The sequence below is a fragment of the Lithobates pipiens genome, unplaced genomic scaffold (genome assembly GCF_037356315.1).
Source record: "Lithobates pipiens isolate NorthernLeopardFrog02 unplaced genomic scaffold, aLitPip1_a1.2 Scaffold_16, whole genome shotgun sequence".
Classification (NCBI taxonomy): domain Eukaryota; kingdom Metazoa; phylum Chordata; class Amphibia; order Anura; family Ranidae; genus Lithobates; species Lithobates pipiens.
In genome coordinates, this window is record NW_027507748.1 from 447,825,849 (window position 1) to 447,849,189 (window position 23,341).

General features: G+C 40.1%; 2 protein-coding genes across 2 annotated transcripts in view; one reads left to right on the top strand and one right to left on the bottom strand.

Moving 5' to 3' along the window:
• The window catches only part of GABRB3 (gamma-aminobutyric acid type A receptor subunit beta3), a 540,236-nt gene that overhangs the window by 370,140 nt on the left and 146,755 nt on the right, over positions 1–23,341 (bottom strand). The window lies entirely within an intron of this gene.
• Positions 1–23,341, top strand: part of GABRA5 (gamma-aminobutyric acid type A receptor subunit alpha5) — a 344,050-nt gene that overhangs the window by 64,365 nt on the left and 256,344 nt on the right. The window contains exons 4-5 of the mRNA XM_077482775.1: positions 6,207–6,274; positions 11,770–11,990. Of these exons, the coding sequence (XP_077338901.1) occupies positions 6,207–6,274; positions 11,770–11,990 (289 nt within the window). The remainder of the gene's footprint in view (positions 1–6,206; positions 6,275–11,769; positions 11,991–23,341) is intronic.

Consider the following 23,341-nt stretch of genomic DNA (forward strand, 5'->3'; position numbering starts at 1 on the left):
CTTTCTTTTCACAGAGGGCCTGCACCTCAAAGGCAGTGGATCCAATTGGTGTCCAACTACACCAATCAACCCATGGCAACCTAGAACTGGTAAAGTCGAGTAACAAGGAAAAAGTGAACCCTCAAAATAAGCCAAGCATTAAATTATCTTGAAGTTCTTCATATATATTATAAAACGCTATTTATATTTTGATACATCTCATGCAGAGGTGATGCAAGCATAGTGGGTATATTGAATTCCTTTTGTATAATATAGTTACATATTTGCATGGTTGGTAAGGTTGAATAAGGAAACCAATCCATCTAGTTCAACCTGTGGGAGAGATTTACTAAAGTTGGTGCACATAGAACCTGATACAGCTGTGTACGATAACCAATCAGCTTCTAGGTTTTATTCTTAAAGCTTATATTGAACAAGCTAAAGTTAGAAGCTGATTGGTTACTATGCACAGGTGCACCAGATTCTATGTATGCCATATGTTTTAGTAAACCTCTCCATGTATGTATGTGTATATGTCAACACTATCGCCACTATTTCCCATATCCCTGTATATTGCATTTGGTAAGAAACAAATCTAATAGTTTTTTGAAATTATCTCCACCTTCAGCTGACACCACCAACTGTGGAAGGGAGTTCCACATATCAGTGGAACTAAGTTTATCAGTGTGTAAGTTTTCTTACAGTGAAGACCCAAAAGGGGCAAATACATCTAAAATAATGTTGTTTTAATGCCGTGAACAAGGCTATTTTTTATCTTGACCTTATTTAGCAAATAAAGATTTTCATGGAATTCCGGAGCTGTCGGATACATTTTTCTTGGAACGTTTATACTTTAAACACACGGGGCACACAGGGGCTCACACATGTTTCCGATGTCATACTGTTGAAACATCATTTCTCTCTTCGGGTATTTGTAACGTCTGTCTCTTCTGACCATTGCATGGCCGTCAATGGACAATACCTTTGTATAATTCTATACCATTTTTTTCTTATGTATCTATGTTTAATAAAATCCAATTTTTTAAGATAATATATTGTTGTTCCAATCTGCTTCCAAAGTCTGACCTAGAGGGTTTCTTTTTCTTTTCCAATTTCTTGGAATGTTGTTTTTAAGGTGCTGGAATCAGTAGCACAAACTTTTTTTCTTGTCTACTTGTAAATATGCTGGTTGTTTTCCTGGATTGAGTACCGGTATGCATTGTTTACTTATAATGGGAGTAAGATTGTAGCACAGCACTGTTTGATCTTTCATTTATATAGCAACAATAAGTGAAACATTTAGTACATGAATGGGTTATTAAACTATATGCACTATATACTGTATAGTATTCTGTTGCATTTTCTTTGAATAAGGGAAAACATATTGTATACTTTCCCTACATCAACACCAGCCCTCGTAGAATGAACGAGAAAAATCTCCCCCTTTGACACTCTAAAAATACCCATTGCACTGCCTTTGGTAACTATTCTTTTTATATAGCCTTTAGTTCTGAAACTACACATCCGGCCAACATGCTCACATTTTTGCAGAAAGCCTGTACCAGGAAACTCTATCAGTATCCAAGGATAAAAGCCTTTCCTAATGCAGTCTGTCTCCTAAGAAGAGATGGTGAGTGGTTGCTCTGGACTTCTGGACTTTGTACATTTAACAGTGCTGCTTCCAGTGGCAGATGCTGTTTATTGCCTAACAGAAATGCCCTTAATTACAAACACACATCATCACCACCAGGGTAACTAATAATGGTATCCCTCTAAGGTGCATTGATTGCTACACAGATAATTTAGCTTGCTCTGACCAATCTGCTTTTATTTAGACACATTTTCCCTATCAGAACAAGGTTTATAATTATGTGTGTGTTTTAGTGGAGCTTTCTGTGCAATATGAGACCTACTGGTCTTGACACAATTTCCAATATGTCAAAGCTGAACGAGTCGTATCTTTCTTAAGATAATGCCCGATGTTAGTTTTACAAACTAATACATAAATAATGCAGCTCTGTGTTTTGGGTCGAGAAAGAGTGCACAAATTGCAGCTGCTTCAGGTTTTAATAACAAAGTGTTTATTAAATCAGTCAATAGTGATTTACGATCACTTTCCTTTTAGAACAGCAACACTCATTTTATAGACCAGATTTTCTCTTCAATGGAATATTCCATCTTTTTCTGTCATATTCCACTAGGCTGCAAGTCCCTTAGAGCTTGATTATTTTGCATCAATTATGTAATAGGAAAGTTGAAGCTACCTACTGAGGCTATAGACCTCCTGCTTACATCACTAGATATCTCATGCATATTCATGAATCTCAATATGAAAGGTCTTCTCAGTGTCAGCCTAGAGAAGGATAGCATTATTACAGTAGAATTATTGAATGGGGAACATTTTGGAGTATACACAATTCTTGGTGATATTGCTTTGAAAATCTTATTTACTGTAATATATTTGTTGATTTTTAAGTGTCATTTACAGGGTATGTGGCAATTATGAGTGCTAGAAGAAAATTTGAATTTTTTTTGTAAGCTAGAATGGGCTGAAGACATGAATAATTCCGACACTAGCAAACCAAGAGGGATTGCATGATTTCAATATTACGATTGCAAGTGCTAGAGCCAAAATATAAAGCTGAATTTTTTATTCTTCAAGGTAGTGAAATCATAAATAATACTTACATTGACTATCCAATCGGGATTACAAGCTTTCTATATTATCAGTGCTGGTTCTACACCATAACAGCCCATACAGCATATTAGGGCCTAACAGTTTTGTGGGGCTTGATGTTGCATGCTAAAATATTAATGAAAACATAACCTTACATCTAGAATTTTAAACCTAGTGTTTCTGCACCACATTGTAAATGTCTGGCGCCACATTGTAAAAGGAGTTTTGGAGATGGTTTAAGCATCAACAATTAATTGAATAAAGGGTATGAAAACATGTGTAGTGACTGATTAGCAATATTGATTGTATTTTGTTTAAGTAAAAAATGTCTTTGCAAATTAAATATTATCCCAAGGACTGTACATTATTAAGTGCATATAGAAGAAAGAACATTTTACCATTAGTTTAGAAAGGGTTGCATACCCTTTGTAAACCAGCTATAGGAACCAGATTCGAACAGTAGAGAGCTTAATCTTCTGTATAAGGGCTTTTTATAAGGGATTTTCTTTTCTACGTTGATTAAAAGAAAGTCAAAACATCACATCGTTTTCCCTCACAGGGGATTTTCAGCATTTCAGCTTACACTTGAAGTGCTGCTGACCTGGCCTCATACTTGAACCCTTTTGTCTGTGTCCTCTAGACAGTCTTTCCAAACAAGCTTTGTGTGTATACCTAGCAGCTACCTAATGCACTGGCTTCTACCTCTCTCCTAGGTGGTGCCCTCCTGACTCCTGGGCAGAGACATCCTCTGTCTGCCAGGGTGGAAACCTGATTTCTAGTAATGTCTCTAATAAAAGCCATGCATACACCTGCCCAATTATTGTGCGAATTGTTCACAAAACCTGAACCCAGGATTAGAGACCTAATCTCTCCCAAATCTCTACAAAGTTCCCAGACTCAGGGTCCAAAACCGGGTTTTACCATCTGCTGAGGAAACTTGAAAAACAGTTTCCTCTTTATACAATAGCTCACAAAAGTGAATACACCCCTCACGTTTATTTTGTGTGGCCACCATTATTTTCCAGCACTGCCTTAACCCTCTTGAGCATGGTGTTCACCAAAGCTTTAGAGGTTGCTACTGGAGTCCTCTTCCACTCCTCCATGACAGCATCATGGAGCTGGTGGATGCTGTAGACCCTGCGCTCCTCCACCTTCCATTTGAGGATGCCCCACAGATGCTCAATAGGGTTTAGGTCTGGAGACATGCTTGGCCAGTCCATCACCTTTACCCTCAGCTTCTTTAGCAAGACAGTGGTTGTCTTTGAGGTGTGTGTTGGGGTCATTATCATGTTGGAATACTGCCCTGTGGCCCAGTCTCCAAAGGGAGGGGATCATGCTCTGCTTCAGTGTGTCACAGTACATGTTGCCATTCATGGTTCCCTCAATGAGCTGTAGTTCCCCAGTGCTGGCAGCACTCATGCAGCCCCACACCATTGCACTCCCACCACCATGCTTGACTGTAGGCAAGACACACTTATCTTTGTACTCCTCACCTGGTTCACGCCACACACGCTTGACACCATCTGAACCAAATACGTTTATCTTGGTCTCATCAGACCACAGGACATGGTTCCAGTAATCCATGTCCTTAGTCTGCTTGTCTTCAGCAAACTGTTTGTGGGCTTTCTTGTGCATCATCTTCAGAAGAGGCTAACTTCTGGGATGATAGCCATGCAGACCAACTTTATGCAGTGTGCGGCATATGGTCTGAGCACTGACAGGCTGACCCCCCACCCCTTCAACCTCTGAACCAATGCTGGCAGCACTCATATGTCTATTTCCCAAATACAACCTCTGGATATGATGCTGAGTATGTGCACTGAACTTCTTTGGTCGACCATGGCAAGGCTTGTTCTGAGTGGAGCCTGTCCTGTTAAACCACTGTATGTTCTTGCCTACCGTACTACAGCTCAGTTTCAGGGTCTTGGCAATCTTCTTATAGCCTAGCCTAGGCCATCTTTATGTAGAGCAACAATTCTTTTTTCAGATCCTCATAGAGTTCTTTGCCATGAGGTACCATGTTGAACTTCCAGTGACCAGTATGAGAGAGTGAGACCGATAACACCAAATTTAACACACCTGATCCCTATTCACACCTGAGACCTTGTAACATGAACAAGTCACATGAAAATGGCTAATTGGGCCCAATTTGGACATTTTCACTTAGGGGTGTACTCACTTTTGTTGCCAGCAGTTTAGACATTAATGACTGTGTGAGTTATTTTGAGGGGACAGCAAATTTACACTGTTATACAAGCTGTGAACTCACTACTTTACATTGTAGCAAATGTAATTTCTTCAGTGTTGTCACATGAAAAGATATAATAAAATATTTATAAAAATGTGAGGGGTGTACTCACTTTTGTGGGATACTCTATATCCAACGTGCCTGGATACAAACCATTTCCACTCTGTGACAGGGCACAGGATTATCACAGCAGCAAGGTTAAAGCTCATCCCTCCTTCCCACCTATTTTCCAATTTACATTTTTTAAACTTTTTAACTCACCAATGTCTGTTACCATGTGTCCATCACTGATGTCTCTTCCAAGAGTGGAGACTGTTGATCCAGTGCTACAGTCTGTGCTTGCTGTGCTTGCACTGAGTGATCCACACATTGCGACATCATCATGCTGTGCAGTTTTCAGGACCTGGGAGGACCCCACCAATAGAAAGTCAATAGGAAATGTCCACATAACCCAGGCAGTGATGTGGGCACCCAAATAAGGACCCTCCCACTCTGCAGTTAGAAAAGTGTCAGGGGCCCAGGGTATTACATGACCATGTATTTAATTATTAATAGGGACTGTTAGATTAGGATTTTTTTTCTGATTAGTTATTTAGTTATTTATTATTAGTAAGTTGAAGGTTTCAGGGGTTGGGGGCAGGACTTAACACCCAGAGATCACCTTTAAGCTATGGAATGCTTTAGAACATGAGGTTGTAATACAAAAATAGTAATGGAATTGTAAAATGGACTGAGAAACTGAGCAACTTTTTACAACAAAAAGTATATGATTACTAAAGGTGAATAAAGCAACATTTTATGCTACCCAAGTTCTCTTGTGAGGTCAGAAAGGATTTCTTTTTTTTGCTGAATTGTTGCAAAATTGGTAATAGTTGTCACCCAAAGAGTTATGAGAGACTGCGCTTGATAAATAGTCCTTTTTTAACCTTATTAACTATATAACAACAATGTTAGTAAGAGATCATTAGTGGTGAGGGGTCACAATGGATGCTGAGAGGCATCAGAAGACCCTTTAAAATTCAGCAAACATAAAACCATTTCTCCATTTTCTTTTTTGCTGGTCTATACACCCGCAAAGTAGATCTGCATATAAAGCAGACCACCAACTGTGCTGTGCATTCTAGCAGTAGCGTGTACTATATTAATAATATGACACAAGGGAAGGAGATTGTATAAAAGGGTGTAATAAATGAAATACATCTTGATCTATATTACTACCTAATAATTTATGACCCCGGTTAGGACCTATTCGAGAACAATCTTAGTTTTAATATAGTTATTCCAAAAATTTCTTTCTTACAGAGAGAATAACCCAAGTAAAAACAGACATTTACGTTACAAGCTTCGGACCAGTATCAGATACTGAAATGGTAAGTTAAAGCATCATAACCAAAGTGATAAATGCATTATTATTAATATTATTATCATTGCTTTTCGTAGGCTGGCACTGATCTACAGTTGTTCATATTATATAGTACCCTGGTCTGGACAATTACAAGAATTGGAAACAATCACACGTTTACGGATACTCTTGGGCTTTTTTATTTAGCAGATTGCAACTGTTTTCCCCTGAGATAAGCCCCTTAGCTATAAACATGCAGCTATCTCATGTTGAAAAGGACTGTGCAAAGCTGGAAACCAGACAAACTGGCTGCTTTTTTATCATATCAGTGTTATTCAGACCCTGCAAATAGGGGCTAGTAGGTGCCTGCACTACAAATAATGTGACATTTTCATATATTTTCTGCTGACAGAGTTTTTCCTTTTTCACTTTTTGCTTCTACATTTCATAGGGCCCCCAGTAAACTCACTAGCAATGTCAGTTGGAAAAATAGTATATTTAACTCTGTACGTCTAAAACGTCTAAATCAGCAACAGGCAGCAGTAGAGCTGTTAATATTTACCAGACAGTACTAGGGATCAGAGAGGAGCAGCAATTTACTTTTAACCGTAATTCTATAGCTTGCTATTTAGTAGCTCACAAGCATTTTTCAGCATTAGCAGTTCCTTGTTGAAGTATAACATCTAAGGGCCTTGGTGTAAATTCTCGAAAAAGGAAAGACACATATGTGGAGAGGAAAAGGTGCTGCTCACCCCGAATGATACAATATGGGAAGATTCCCCCAATGGGGTTTTTAGGCAGCAATATTTGATAATTAACAAACAATGTACATTTTTTTTTAAAATCTGGAGGTCTTGATCTCCAGATGAAAAAACAAAACAAAAAACAAAAACACAACAACAACAACAACATGGCCTGCTGCCACATGCCTGTTGGTGAGGTGCCCATCAACGTTGAACTGTGGCAATACTGTGAACAGATGCAAAATTATAGGTGCTGACCCTTCTTTCTGTACACGCCCCTTGGGGGTCCTTCTCCATATTGTGACTCCCTGTAAGTCGCATGCGGACGGTTGATACCACACCTTGGGGTGTCCGGTGGCCGGGGAGCCCATGGGGATCTTTTAAAGTCCTTTTAGTGGAAACTCTGGTTTGGAAGGATTCTTTTGCTTTATACACAGTGAGTTGCAAATCAAAAACCTCTGAAAAAGACCCCAGTGTTAGGGGTTGAAACGCGTCAGCCACTGTCTATGGACAGATGCATGAAATATGTCAAGTGTGATAGACAAGTTTGTGTTTGCATCTTGTGTACGAATTTTAATAGTCCTTGTTACCAGAGCATATATGCTAATTATAACTTAATTGTTATGTTTACATTATATACTTATGCAATTGAAAATCTTTTATCATACATTGTTTGTTAATTATTAAATATTGCTGCTTAAAAAAACCCCTTTGGGGTGTAAATATACCCCAATGGTGTAAATTCTAAGCCCTCATACCCATTTTGCCATCCAAGCCAGAAAGTGATCAACGTAATTTAGTATGCATAAGATCTCTATAAATGTAATAAAAACTAGCTTTTTTGTAATCACAAACCTCAAATGCCCATTAACTTTTTAGCTTTTTAGATACAGGAATATCATGTTGGGCATACAGAGTTAATTTCCAAGTCCTGGTCAGGATGACCAGAAAGTCTGTAGGCAATAAATCTGAACATCTGATTCCAGCCTTTATGGAATGGAGACATAATGCCCCCATCAGGTCTCTTAGCAGCCGTGCTGATATTGCAATGCTTACATCACTGATATGATGGTTGGATATACATGCATGTTCCAGCTGTAAAAAGTTATTTTGTACACATTTTGATTGGCTGAAATTCCATGTTTGGGTGTATTAAAGGGGAAGTACTAATAGATATTTTTTGCACTGAATTATATTGGCGTAACAGTTGGAAAGCAATGATCAGCCAGGATGATTCAACCCAGCTCACTGACAACTTGACAGATACAAAGGCTGGATATACAATTTATTATTTTTTATTTTTTAAATTTTGCCTTTTACCCTATTTTCCTGGACTCTGCTTACATGAAAAGGTTATTGCTACTTGACTGCTGCTATCTGGAAAGATTAAAAGACAGCTAATTAAAGACCCTTCCATTGCCAGTTTCTGCATTATTTCTGCAGCATTAAAGTTTAATTATGGGACAAAGTAAAAATTACATGAGTGATCTGGCAATCTGTCATTAGCATTAACACAGCAGTTTTGTTTTTTCTGAGTTTCTCCGGTAATATCGTTTTACCTGTTGTTCCTGCCAGTAGATTAATTATTTCTACAATTCCTTTAACAGGCTGACAATATTGTATGTTCTGGAGTGAATTTAGACAGTAATAGTTACATAGGTGATAAGATTGAAAAAGACACAAGTCCATCCAGTTCAACCAACAGAGAAAAAAAAACACACAAATCGAAAACCTCCATATACACTATCGTATACCCTCAGTTGATCCAGAGTAAGGCACAAATCCCCAATAAAGCATGATCCAATTTGCTCCAGTGGGGGAAAAAAATCCTTTCTAACCCCCCAAGAGGCATTTAGGTATTTCCTCGATCAACTTTGCCTATAAATATTAGTCTCCAGTTATATTATGTGTATTTAGGAAAGAATCTAGGCCTTTTTAAAACAATCTACTGAGCTGGCCAGAACCAGTTCTTGAGTCTATTCCACAGCTCTTACTATGAAGAAGCCTTTCTGTATTTGGAGATTAAATCTTTTTTCCTCCAGACGTAGAGTTCCCCCTTGTCCTCTGCGATGACTTTAAAGTGAATAACTTTACACCAAATTCACTATATCACAGCCGGGCGTGCACTGCACATGCGCGAGCCATGCTGCATGCTGTGATTGGCCGGGAAATCTTCTGGGACCTGCGACATGTCCCAGAATATTGCAAGGAGGGAGGGTGGAGAGGTGATCTTCCTTCTAGCACCACAGCACCAGGGAGGAAGTGGGAGCTGGGTGCCTGTAAAAACAGGGTACCCGCCTCTCCCCCAAAAAAATGACATGCAAAATGTGGCATGTCAGGGGGTCACCTTCACTTAAAGTGCAAGTTCCATTTTTTGGGTGGAACTTCGCTTTAAGTTGGAGACATCCTGTGAGGATGTTATTCCACTGCATAGCTTGGTGTCATTTGCAAAGTTTGAAATGGTACCTTTAATCCCAGACTCTATATCACTTATAAATATATTAACCACTTGCCACCCGCTATATAGCAGAATGATGGCAGAAAAGGGGTTTCAATATCCTGACTGGGCGTCATATGACGTCCTCAGGATATTAAGCCACTGAGCACCCCTGGGGACGCGCAGTGCAGCGATCGTTGTCAACGTGACATCCCGCAACACCAATCTAGGTAAAGGGTCTCGGTCAGAGACTCTTTACCATGTGATCAGCTGTGTCCAATCAAGGCTGATCACGATGTAAATAGGAAGAGCGTCTGACAGATGCGAGTGGAGGAGAGCCGATCAGCGCAGCCCCCACTCGAATCCTGCCCAGGACCACCATCATGCTGCCCACGACCACCAGGATGGTCATCCACACTGGACCACAAGGTATGCCCCCCTAGACCCCCGGGGAAATGCACATCTGTGCCCAGGCAGTTGCCAATCAATGCCCAGGCAGCTGCCAATCAGTGCCCACTGACAATGCCTACCACTGCCAGCGCCACCAGGGATTCCCATCAGTGCCTCATATCAGTGCCATGTATCAGTGCCACATATCAATGCCCATCAGTGCCCAGCAGTGCCACCTATCAGTGTCCAGCAGTGCTGCCTATCAGTGCCACCCATAAGTACCCATCTTTTTTTATTTGTTTAGCAAAAAAAAAAAAAAAAGCGCAGAGGTGATCAAATACCACCAAAAGAAAGCTCTATTTGTGGGAACAAAATTACAAACAAATTAGTTTGGGTCAGTGTAGCATGACTGTGCAATTGTCATTCAAATTGCGACAGCGCTGAAAGCTCAAAATTGTCCTGGGCAGGAAGGTATATAAGTGCCTGGTATTGAAGTGGTTAAAAAGTAAGGGTCCCAACACTGAACCTTGGGGTACACCACTGATAATCTTAGACAATTCAGAGTAAGAATCATTAACCAGTACTCTCTGAATTCGGTCTTTTAGCCAGTTTTCTATCCATTTACAAGCTGATTTTTCCAAGCCTGTAGACTGTACCTTACACATTAGCCGTGTGTGGGCAACTGTGTCAAATGCTTTTTCCAAATCCAAGTATACTAAATCCACAGGCACTCCTTTGTCTAAGGTTTTGCTTACCTCCTCATCCTAGGACCAGGTAGTAATGGACATGTAGTTTTAGATTAATTTTTATATGCGACAAAGGCCTAGCTAATCATTTTTAAGTCGTCAGAGAAACCGTTTTAAAGGTTTAAATGATATGAATTAAAAGCTGACAATTCTGTAAAAAAGATTTTCATAGACACCTAAAATGATATGACCAATGTGTACTGATACCCACAATGAAGTAAATAAATCAAGTGTCTAGCATATCAAGTGAAAGAATACAAATACCAAATAATAAAATAAATAAGAATTAGCACTCCCAAAAATTATAAATAATTCCAGTCCTTTACAGAATGATCATGTTAAAATATATTAAATACATTAGCCACCAAATGACATAGGTTCACGGTCAAAATCTTCCACTGCCATTATGTCACAGAATTGCTGTACAATAAACACTCAACGGAGAGCTAAGACCTTTTTATTATAAAAACTCAGTCACATAATTTAACCCCAAGCCTCTCGTAACATTTTTTTCCATGGACAACACTTCTAATCTTCAAATCATAGTGCTTAATATAATACAATAAAATCCAACAGTATGATACTTTTTTTATTTTATTATTTATTAAAAGCAATTAAAATCATGGTAACATATGCACTCACATGTCCGGGTGCTAAAATTATAGCAGTAAAAATGCTTGGTCCTGTATACTCTGCAGTTGCATCCTAAGTAGTAATTGACATGAACCTCTTCTCTTTCGACGCAAATTTCTGCTTGCACAGCTTTCTCTGCTTCCCAACTTGTGAACTAATAGAGATGGGGATGTCTCTGCATTAAGGAATTTAGGGATCTGTTGCTGTTGGGAAAACATATCCCACAGAGATTCTAGACATTTCTTGGATAACAGTGACAGTATCTATTGACTATTGTGCTGCACAGGCAACAGATGTAGTATCTGAGTTGTAGTCAACACTAAAGGAAATGTTAATACTGACCCTTGCATCAACTATGTAGAGAGATATATTGTTTCTGGATAATACCTTTTGCAATCTGTTTCCAAGTGGGCTAGGATACAGGCACTTTAGGAAAATCTTATTAGTAGGAGTACTTAAAGCTAATACGTAGTGGTATGTATACATAGACAGGGCTATATATCACATAGTAACATAAAAATGTTTGTTGTTGTTCACCAGTTTGATAGTATAAGTACTCTGTGTTGTTTTGCAGGAATATACGATTGATGTGTTCTTCCGTCAGAGCTGGAAAGATGAGCGGTTGAGTTTTCAGGGACCTATGCAACGCCTTCCTCTCAATAACTTACTAGCCAGTAAAATTTGGACACCAGATACATTTTTCCACAATGGCAAAAAGTCCATTGCTCATAACATAACCACACCCAACAAACTGCTACGTCTTGAAGATGATGGAACATTACTTTATACTATGAGGTAAGATTTATTTTCTGTTACTATATCTAACACTATGGGGTTGATTTACTAAAGCTGGTGCAGAGCTGCATAGAAACCAATTACCTTGCAGGTTTTTTGTCAAAACCTTAATTGAATAAGCTGCAGTTAGAAACTGATTGGCTACCATGCACAGCTGGACCAGATTTGGCACTCTTCCGTTTTTGTAAATCAATCCCTATGTTTACTTAATGCAGGGGCTTCAATGTGACAATTCCAATGCAGAAAACTAAGGTAATTCGGAACCTGAAGTCTTGAGGTCCAGTGAAATTTAGAAAGCAAAAGAAGTCGATGGGAAGGAAACATGGGGGATATAACCAAATATCAGTCATTCATTTGGTAATTTCTATTTCTAACCTTCACTATAAAAATGAAACTTTTCAGAGGTTGCAGCATTACATTTGTATTTACCATAGCAGACCTTTCAACAGCTATAGGGCACAGAAATATAGGGGGCCCAGAGCTTTTTGGTTACACAATGCTCTATGCAAGGAGCAATTGCATTGTGCATATAAATTTGGATAACATGTATCAAGAGGGGTCACAATGAGTGGAATAGATCTGCAAGGAGCTACACTATGGAGGATCATACCTATATAATTGGGAAAAAAGATGATCTTGGTGATTTAAAAAAGTGTTCTTGAAAAAGGGTTAATATTTTTACATGAAGTATTTAGCTGCAAAATTATATTAGGAATTATAGCTCTTAACCACTGGAAAAAAAAAGCCTGGGGCCTCATTCAGTCTTGACTAAATGCCACAAAGAAGAAGCAAAAAACACCAGTTTGACATTACTAATTGCTATTAAAGCAATTAGTATACTGTGTCTTTATAGGAATTACCTCTGTGATTATGTTGATGGTTATTGGTCTTGCTATGGGTGTATCATACATAGTTACAGTCCTGATAAAACTGGAGAAATAACTGCATATGATCAAGTGGGACATGCTACACAAATAACCCTGTTAGGTTTTTAAAGTGGGACTAGGACTCAATATTGATTAAATAATATCTAAAGCCATTTTTTAATATTATATACACAATTGTAATATTTTTTTTCTGTGCCATCTGTGTCTGTGTCTGTATCTGCATTTTCACTTTGTCACCAGGACAAATAGCTAAAACCTTAAAAAAAACGGTTTTAATGTATTAGGGGAAATGTATTAGGCCACACACCCTGCCGGGAAAAAGGTTCTTGTTTAAATTTGTATCCAATAAATATGTTGGTTCTAATTTTTAAGTAATCACTAAAAATGGAGAGCAGGGGAAAATGCTTTCCTTCTGTCTACTAGAGACTGCTGATTTATTTATAGCGCCACTGTACCAATTTCTTTTTTTAATTGGAAAAAGCCATCTTTATTTAGATAAAAGTCATTTTACAAAGTAGTTACTTATTTGGAATAATAAACAGTACATTATAACAGTAATTTTGTGTGAGAATTCTTTGTACATACATGTTAAGGCACACGTTTATGAGGGTATAGACATCCAGTATTTAAGAGAGTTCATGTCATTCTGATACAAATACAGTTCTGATTAAGATTTTCTTGGTTTACACCTTCATAGAACAGTCACTTTCTACTTTCATCTAAGTAGGCCTGTCTGTAGGGCTTGGAGTATTTTAGGCACATGTTTCTCCATCCTCTAACCATCTATCCCACAACTTTGAGCACTTATGTGCGCACAAGAGGCAGTGCATCATTAACGTCCCTCTTTCATTGGCATATGGAGAGAGGCTGAAACTGCATCCATACCTTGGCTTTGCCCTTCCATGCCATAAACAGAGTTTCATTTATAAATGTAGCTTGGTATTTGTCAATTTCTACATCTGGCAGAAGTCCCAAAAGACATTGTTTGGGGTCTAAAACTACTGGGGATCCTATATTGTCATGTAAAAACAGAACAATCTGCGTCCAATATATCTGAATGTTTGGGCAGCTCCATATAAGTTGGAAGAACGTACCTGGTGCTGCGTGGCACAAATGGCATGTCGGGTCATATGTATGGAGGAATTTTGCCTTTTTTAGGGGAGTCAGGTAGGCTTTGTGTACAATGTATATCTGTTTCAGTCTGTGGGGGATGTCAGTCTGGTCCCTTCCATTGTTTCATCCTAGTCTTCCTCCTCTATGGGGCCTATGTCTTTTTCCCATTCCATTTTTGCCTTTTGTGGAGTGGCATTTGACCTACAGTTTCTGATATTTAGATACAGGGTCGATATGAGTTTAGAGGGTTGCTCTCCCATTATTATATCCAGAACTGGGGGAGAATCTGACACTACCTCCATATTTGGTAATTGTGTTTTTAATGCATGGCAGAGTTGTAGATACTTAAAAGCCATCTGGTTAGGGAGTGTATATTCTTCCTTAAGTACTTCAAACTGCTTGAGTCTGGAGTTAGATAACACCTGATGGAGGTATATTATGCTGTATGTAGCCCATACTGTCGAGTCTGAGAAAGATTCTAACTCAGGTAGGTGTTTGTTGAACCATAGTGGGGTGTGGGTGTGCATTTTCCCAGTGTTTTGCTTTTTCAACGTAATTTCCCATATTCTTTGATGATGGAGTAGCATTCCCATATTATACCTTTTTTAGTGATTTGTTTCCCTCTGAGGATAGCATAGAGCGGGGTAAATGCTGGGTGACCCGGTTTATTACATACTAAGAATCTATAGAGTTGCATTTCCACTTTGTTAAAGTGGTATATGTGGGAGAGTTGAGCTGCCAAGTAATAATCTTGTAGATCAGGAAGGGACACTCCTCCCATATCCGTAGGGTTCTTTAGAACATGCCAGGCCAGTTTATGTCTGCCATTTCCCCATACAAATGAGTTTAGAATGGCTTCCATTTGTTTAAAGACTTTTAAAGGGATATAGAGAGGAGCATGCCAAACCATATATAGTATTTGGGTAACAAAATCATTTTTATTATATTTATAATTCCCATCACCCCTAGTGGCAGCCTGGACCATGTGTGGGTTTTGGACTTTATCAAGTCAAATAGGGGTGTAATATTCAGGTGTGGGTAGTCCATCAAAGTCCTAGTGACCTCCACCCCCAAGTACTTAATTTTGGATACTTTAGATAATGGTAAAGTTGTTTTTTTTAGGGGGGGGAGATGTCCGGTGGGAGGATTTGGAATTTGTCCCAGTTGATATGCAATCCTGAGTAACTACTCATTTTTTCAATGATTTCAACTGCAGCCTGTAGTGAAGATCCCTGATCTGCCAAGTACAGAATAGTGTCATCAGCATATAGACCTATTTTATCTACTGTGTGTCCTCTTCTCAATCACTTTATATTAGTGTCTTGCTCTAATGGCAATTGCCAGCGGCTCTGCTGCCAGGGCATACAGTAGGGGGGACAGGGGACATTCCTGTCTTGTACCCCTTTCCAGAGGGAACTGTTCTGAAAGCCATCTGTTGACAAATACCCTTGCTTTAGGTGTCTGATAAAGAAGCTTAACCCACTTCATAAACTGTGAACCAAAGCCATAGTTGTGTAAGCACTCCCACAAGTATGGCCATTCTACGGAATCAAAGGCTTTGGTAATGTCTAGTGCTACCACCACCCTAGTTCCAGAATTGTCATGTTGAGCCTGTATGTTCATGTATAGTCTCCTAATGTTCATGGCAGTGTTTTTCCCTGGCATAAAGCCTGTTTGGTCAGAATGTATTAGTGTGAGTATAGCTGTGTTCAATCGATTGGCCAGTATTTTAGCTTGTATCTTAATATCTACCTGTAGGAGTGAGATAGGCCTGTATAACTCTTTGCCTAGCTTTGGGAGTATGATTATTTGGGCCTCCTGCATGGATAGAAGGAGCGAGTTTGTGTCAAATATGAATTGGTAGAGATCCTTGAGTTTAGGTATGGGCGTTTCCGAGCATGTTGAATAGAACTCCAGGGGCAGTCCATCTAGTCCAGGAGCTTTTATGCCACTGTACCAATTTTAAACAAAGTCATGTTAGGACACCTGTTGAAGGGCATTGTTTTAATGAAATTGATGTGCATTTGGAACATACCTCATAGTCAAGTCACCAAAGTCTAATTGATCTTTGAGCAGTACGCAAGACAGTTTTAAAGAGGAATTCGGCCAGCTTTACATTACACTGCATTCCTTTGGACATAGCAGGGGTTGTTTACTAAAGACAAGTCCACTTTGCACTCCAAGTGCACTTGGAAGTACAGTCACTGTAGATCCGAGGGGTGTATGCAAGGAAAATAAAAAAATAACATAATCAACAGAGCTTCCATTCATTTCAGATCTACCCCTTAGATTCAGAGCGACTGCACTTTCAAGTGAACTTGCAGTGCAAAGTGGATTTTTTTCATAAATAACCCCCAGCATGTCCTAATAAGGTGCATTTGAACTTCAGGCACAACAGGTCAAGCAAAGATTTTTCTTGTCAAATGCTGTATTTTCCATCAAAATGCAGCTGCATGTGTTCAAATGGAAAAATAAGCATTTGACTGGAATGTCCATCAACATAAACCCTGAACCTATTGTTATAAGGCTGGGCCAACAGGTATTTACAAGCAATGCAATGTAACCAGGATACTGTATGTGGATGTCAACTTTTGTCACTTAGTGATCGCCCTACTTTTTCCAGTAGGAAAGGGAATGGTTGTTCCACTATGCATGTACCAGACCTAAGTATTGTCCCAGTGTTTCCATGAATATGGTGAACTGCAGGATAACAATTGCTCCTATTTGTTCTAGGTGGAAAGTGTATAGAAAGCGTAATGCCCCGTCTCCCCATAACCTAGTAATGTAATGTAATCATTATTTTTACAGCACAGCAGCACTTCAAACAGTAAAGTACGTGTCTGTAAGAAGCTTACATTATGATGTTCCTATCACAGTCACACATATATATCATGGGTTAGAAGCTGATTAACCTACTACTAGAAAGAAACCAATGCATACAAACTAGGAAGAACACACAGACTCAATACAGACAGTGCATTTTGAGACCTGAACTCAACATGGATGTAATGGTAATCAAAACATTGTATTGCCAGTTTTTTCAGCAGAATGACTAGGATAAAGTGCCTCTAGAACTAGCATATTGACGGATGTACCTGTGTGTTGTTTTCACATTGATTCATAGATTATGCAAGCATGGCCAGCTCTTTTCACCATCAGGAAATCCACCCTGAGAAATGCCATGCATTATTGTTAAAGTGATATTAAAGGCTGCATTTATTTTCTTTTAAAATAACAAACAAAATAACAAAAATATTTTACTTACCTGCGGTGCGCAGTGGATTTGCAGAGAGCAGCCATGATCCTCCTCTTCTCAGGTCCCTCCTCAGTGATCTTGGCCCCTCCCTCTTGCCAAGTTCCCCCAGAACAAGCAGATTGCAATAGAGGCACCCAAGCAGGCTTGTTCTCGAGCCATTGCTTTGCGTGTTCAATTACACACAGAGTCATGGCTCGGTCCCACCCTCTCTCTCTTCTCATTGGCTCACTGGCTGTGATTGACAGCAGAGGGAGATAATGGCTAGAGGAAGATTGGCCTCAGGTAAGTTTTAGGGAGGGCTGCTGCACACAGAAGATTTTTCATCTTCATGCTTAGAATGCATAGAATGCAGGCTGGGCGGATGTGTGACGAGAGGACGTAGTGTCCGCCTGAGGGGAGGGGCCTGCCTGCGCTAAGCACACCGCGCCGACGAACGGGAAGCAGAACATGGCTCGGAGCGGGGAGGTGAGAGATCCCAGCCCAGCCAGGTGCGAGCCCACGGGGTGGTAGCTCGGATGCGGTGTCGCAACATCCCGCAGTCCCGCGAATAGAGAACTTCCCAGCCTCCACAGCACCTCGGTCGCCCCCCCCCCCCCCCCCCCGTTCCCCCGTACAGCTGATACTCCAGTCCTTGTATAAAGACTACGGAGGCATCCTAAGGAAATTCTCTGGAGTCCGGAACCAGCAGGAAACTAGCAGGAGAGAGACACAGCGGAGAAAAGGACGGTAACAGTATCAGACTTACAATTTCACAATGTCTTTGCTGTGTAATACACATATACATAGGTGAAAGCAAACAACGTGAATGTGAGACAAACATATGCCGGCAAGGGGAGTCTCGCATAGACAGGTGGACGAAGCCTTTGATGTTTGGCGTATATTCTGTGGCTGTGTGCTCTTGTGAGCAGATTTGAATTTAAAGTGTCTTAGGGGGAAGCTATAGCATGGATGAATAGACCATAATAGGACTGTAGTATTGCCACATATGCCTATGTCCGAATGCATTGCTCGATATATCTGACGAGGGAACTCGGAAGGTACCCCCCTAAGATAGTGGTAGATCCGCTGGATAGACACACACGGTCTCCACAAGATAAACTGAATAATATATCACAGACACCTCAATTGCACACGATATCTGCACATATGAAATAGTACGCTGGAAAAGTCGCACGATACTAAAATGTGGGGACAAACATATGCCGGCAAGGAGAGTCTCGCATAGACAAGTGGAGGAAGCCTTTGATGTTTTGCCTTTATCCTGTTGATATATGTACCTGCTGAGTGAAGCGATCTCACCTGTGAGCGACATTGATTACAGATTTAGTCCACACACATTAGAGCACGGATACAACGGAATGAGACATAAAAATTATTTTTTCCAGCTCTCTTTCTTTCCCTGTCATTCACGGAGCTGATCAGATAAGCAGATCTGATCTAAAGTATCCTAGAGGAGAAGTTATAGCAAGGATGAATAAACCGTAATATGACTGTATCGTTACCACATATCCTTATATCTAAACACATTGCTTGATATATCTGAGGTAGGAATTTTGAAGGTACCTTCCTAAGACATGGATAGATCCGCTGGATAGATATATATTGTCTCCGCAAAGATAAATTGAATAATATATGACAGACTACCCTAATAGCACATGACATTACACATATAAAACAGCACGGTGGAAAAGTCGCACGATCCGATTCTAGGGATTCATTTTCAGATCTATATGTAATTTCCCCAGGACTCAGCATATCTTTTCTTTTTTTTTTCTTTTTTAAAGGGATCTGTCTGCATTTTCTCGCAGAGATCAGAGAAGAGTTCCTAAGTGGTTGTATGTACCCTCCCCCCGGATAGATATGGGTATTTTTGAGGCGTACCTCTGAATAAGGCATAGGGGCCAATACCTATAGCCCTTCTATTATTTCTCTCCGTACTATGCCCGGTACATAAAGATAGCACGGTGCTAAAGATTCATGATAACATGTCAGGGCGATTTTTCAGGCTCCCAAGATATACAGGCTTTCTGTCTAGGGGGGGGGGTCGGCGCGCCCAAAGGTTGCCTTTGGGGGCAATATCAAACTTGCGGAGAGAGGAAGTCAGCTTTGAGGGACCCCCGGGTGGATTGCCAGTAGAACATAGATATATAGTAGGAGGTATGGCTGCTAATCCCTAAGTAAAATTGGGGAGTAAAGAGATAAACAGGATCAACAGCCGCATAGAAGGTGAATCGCAGGAGGAAGCGATTTAGCCAATGATCCAGGATTAAAGGGAAAGAGTCATTGGGGTGCTAGGTTCCATATAAGTTTGAAAGAGATTGAAACATGAGCAAATCAGCGAATAAGATGTCGAAAAGTGGAGCCTCACGGAATTTAAAAGATAAGGGCCTTGATACGACGATTCAACAGTATATGACACAAGGAGCAAGCCCCAAAGAATCGGGATCTGATAAAAGACAACCATCCATCCAAGATCACAAGAAGGGATCAGGCAAACACAAGGGTGGAGGAGCTCAGCAAGCCAGAGAGGACACAATAATAGATAGTGACTGGGAGAGAAGCAAAATGGAAGAACTAAGGACAGAAGATCTCCCCCCCTCAAAAGGAGAAATGGCGGAGATGCTCTTAAAACTAGAGAATGCAATTAAAACAGACATTAGGGGACTTCGAGAAGACCTGGGAGGACTATTAGAGAGAGTAGAAGCTACAGAAAATCGTATAGACCTCCAAGCCATAGAGCTAAACAAAGTCAAAGATAAACTAAAAATATTGCAACAAACACAAAGGAACACGCTTTATAAATTGGAAGACCAGGAGAACAGAAGCAGAAGGCAAAACTTGAAGTTTCGCTCGATCCCGGAAACAAAAGGTGAAGATTTAAGATCAATACTAAATAGCATTCTCTCCCCTTGTTGGGTAAATGAGACAGGAGCCCCCCTAAGGATCGATAGAATTCATAGAATCGGTAAAGCAAGATTCGGAGATATGGACAGACCGAGAGATATAATAGTGCGGTTTACATTTTTTGATGAAAAAGAAGCAATATGGAAAAAGTTAAGAGGGAAAACCCCACTAGTATATGAAGGTAGAGAAATACAGATATTCCCGGACATTGCACCCGAGACGCTTTTAAGGAAAAAACTTCTGAAACCCCTGTTAGTCGAATTGCAAGCTCAGAACATTAAATATAGATGGGGTTTTCCTGCTTGCTTAATAGGGAACAACGATGGTAAATCGGCGAAGCTGAGCTTCCCGGAAGATCTGGAAGATTTCTGTGAGAAATTGGGAATACGCCCGCCTGCACTTCCGGGTTGGCAAGAAGAAATAATAGATTCAATGTAGTGGGGGGGGGGGGGGGGGGAGAGGGTCCGGGGAAAGGAAGGGGGGTGAAGGGGAAGGATTAAGGAAAGATATAAATTAAAACAGGGATGTGGAATAAAATACCTCCCATCTTATGGGAAGAGGCGGGAGAGGCGCAGGTGAAAGAGCCCCAGACCCTCATAACAAATAGATTAGGAGATGGCAGGGGTATGCACGACCATTAACCTAACAAGGGCCGAAAATAGGCCACAGGGGTTGGGGGGAGGGGGAGGGGGCGGCGGAGGTTTGGGGTGGGAAGTAAGGGTGGGGGGGTGGGAGGTGAGGACGGGGGGGGAGGGAAGGTGTAAGGTTGGGGAAGGGAAGTAAAGTGGAAAGAGGGGATGAAGTGGACCACCCAAGTAAACAGGATAAAAGTACCCATGTAGGGCAGGAGAGTTTTAGGACAAATAGATGGGTAACAACAAAATAGACGGCATGAAATTTATGTCCTATAACGTTAAGGGCATGAACACCCCAACAAAAAGACATAAGATCTTAGCAGAGCTGAAACGGTATGAGGCCGACGTCATATCTCTTCAGGAAACTCATATCTCCCTCGCGTCAAACATAAGATTATACTCCAATAACTACCCGGTCTGGTATTATAGCGATACCATATCGGCTAGAAGTAGAGGGGTAGCGATAGGGTTCTCCAAAAGAACTAGATTTCAGCTAAGTGAAAAAATGTGCGATACAGAGGGAAGATATCTGTTTCTAAAGGGTACACTAGAGGAACTGGAATGTACTTTAGTAAATATATATGCTCCCAATAGTAACCCAATCAGCTTTTTGAATAAGATATTAAATAAACTCATGAATTTCAAAACAGGATATGTAATTATGATGGGAGATATGAACTTCGGCCTCAATCCGGAAGTAGACAGTTCATCGGAGGCAAAGAAGGCGAGTAGCTCTGCACAAAAAAATATACTACAAAAGCTGTACAATAATCAACTGGTAGATATATGGAGAGTAAAGAACCCTTTGGTACGCGACTATTCTTTTTATTCAACAGTCCATGGGACGTAATCACGTATTGACTACATATTCATAGACCATGGGCTGTTGGAATATGTGACGGACACGGGGATAGAAGTTATGACCCTCTCGGACCATGCTCCGGTAAAACTATGCCTGAATATCTCAAGGATAGGGAGGAATCCCTCTATATGGCGGTTGAATGAAGAGTTGCTGCTCGGGGAGGAGGATAGGATAAAAATCGCGAGTGAGATTGAACAATATTTTACATATAATGATACAGGGGATATTAAAGGCCACACGTTGTGAGATGCGCACAAAGCCTACATTAGGGGAATATTGATATCTATGGGATCTAAAAAGAAAAAAATGAGAGCTGAAAAAATCAATAAATTAATGAGAGAGATACACTGTTTAGAACAAGATCATAAAAAAAGTTTGAAACAAAAAGATCTGGTACTTAAAAAACTATTAACTGCAAGGGTGGAGTTGAAGGACCTTCTAGACCATGAAGCCAGGATGGTGTTTAAAGGGTTGGACAAGGAACGGTATATATGGGGAGATAAATCAAGTACGTTTCTGGCTAGAATGTTAAAAAAGAAAAAAGGGAAAAATTTTATTGGGAAAATTCAGAATAAAAATGGTAAAACGTTGTATACTACCAAGGATATAGCGGAAACCTTCAGATTATACTTCGAGGGGATATTCACAGATACAAAAAATATATCAGTACAGCGCAAATACAAAATAATACAATAAATATCATAAAGTGAAAAAAATATAAATAAAAAGTCCATATAGTGAAAGAGATATTCAGAAAGAGTCCACTTGTGTAATGTATCTTCAATCAATATATCAAGTGACGATGTGATCCCTTCACCAATGAGCAAGTTGAACTCTCACCTCAACAAGTGGACCTCTGATAAATCAGATAGGTCAAAAACGCATGTTCCCATCAAGGGTAGATCATAAGGTTACAGCAGACCAAGCGGAAGCATTTCCAGGTAAGGTTCTCCTCCGTATCATCAGATCAATGTGATATCATATAAAAAAGAACAGGCAAATCTAGTGCTCTCCGTTGATGTAAATTTATTAAACAAATAAATAAAAAACAAATACCACTCACATTTAAAGGCACTGATCTCCAGTGCTGAGTGCTCAGATAAAAGGTACCATGCATGGATCAGTGTGTCAGCTGGCGGATGACGTCACGACGCAGGTCACGTGGTCCGTACGCGTTGCGTCCCAGAAAGTAGGCGGGACTTCATCAGCGGTGACGGAAAGACGTCGGACGGCCGCTTTTATACCAACACACCATTAGAGAACCAATAGTAAACGGAGTTGTGCGCAAGACAGATACCGTAAACAGCACGTATCAAACGTGACACCGGAACATAGATCTGTGTTCACTCCAAACACGGGAAGGAGAGAGAGAGCATCAGAAAATATAAATATGCTATGGAGACATGAAAACAAAACCCGAGGGAAGCAAAATAATAGTCTGCTAATTGGCAACAGGATACAATCCTTTAAATATTCTCACATAAACTATGTGAAGACCAAAACAAAGGATATTGCCTAAAGAAACAGTACAATATAATCCCCCGGTAAGTCAAAAATAGAAATCTAGTGAATATGCCCGCAATGCCGCTGACGTCATCAGAAAGCTACACTGATCCACACATGGGATGATAACAATATGTACCAAAACTAAAAATCAAAAATAAAAATAAAAATGGGAACCAATAAAATAAATA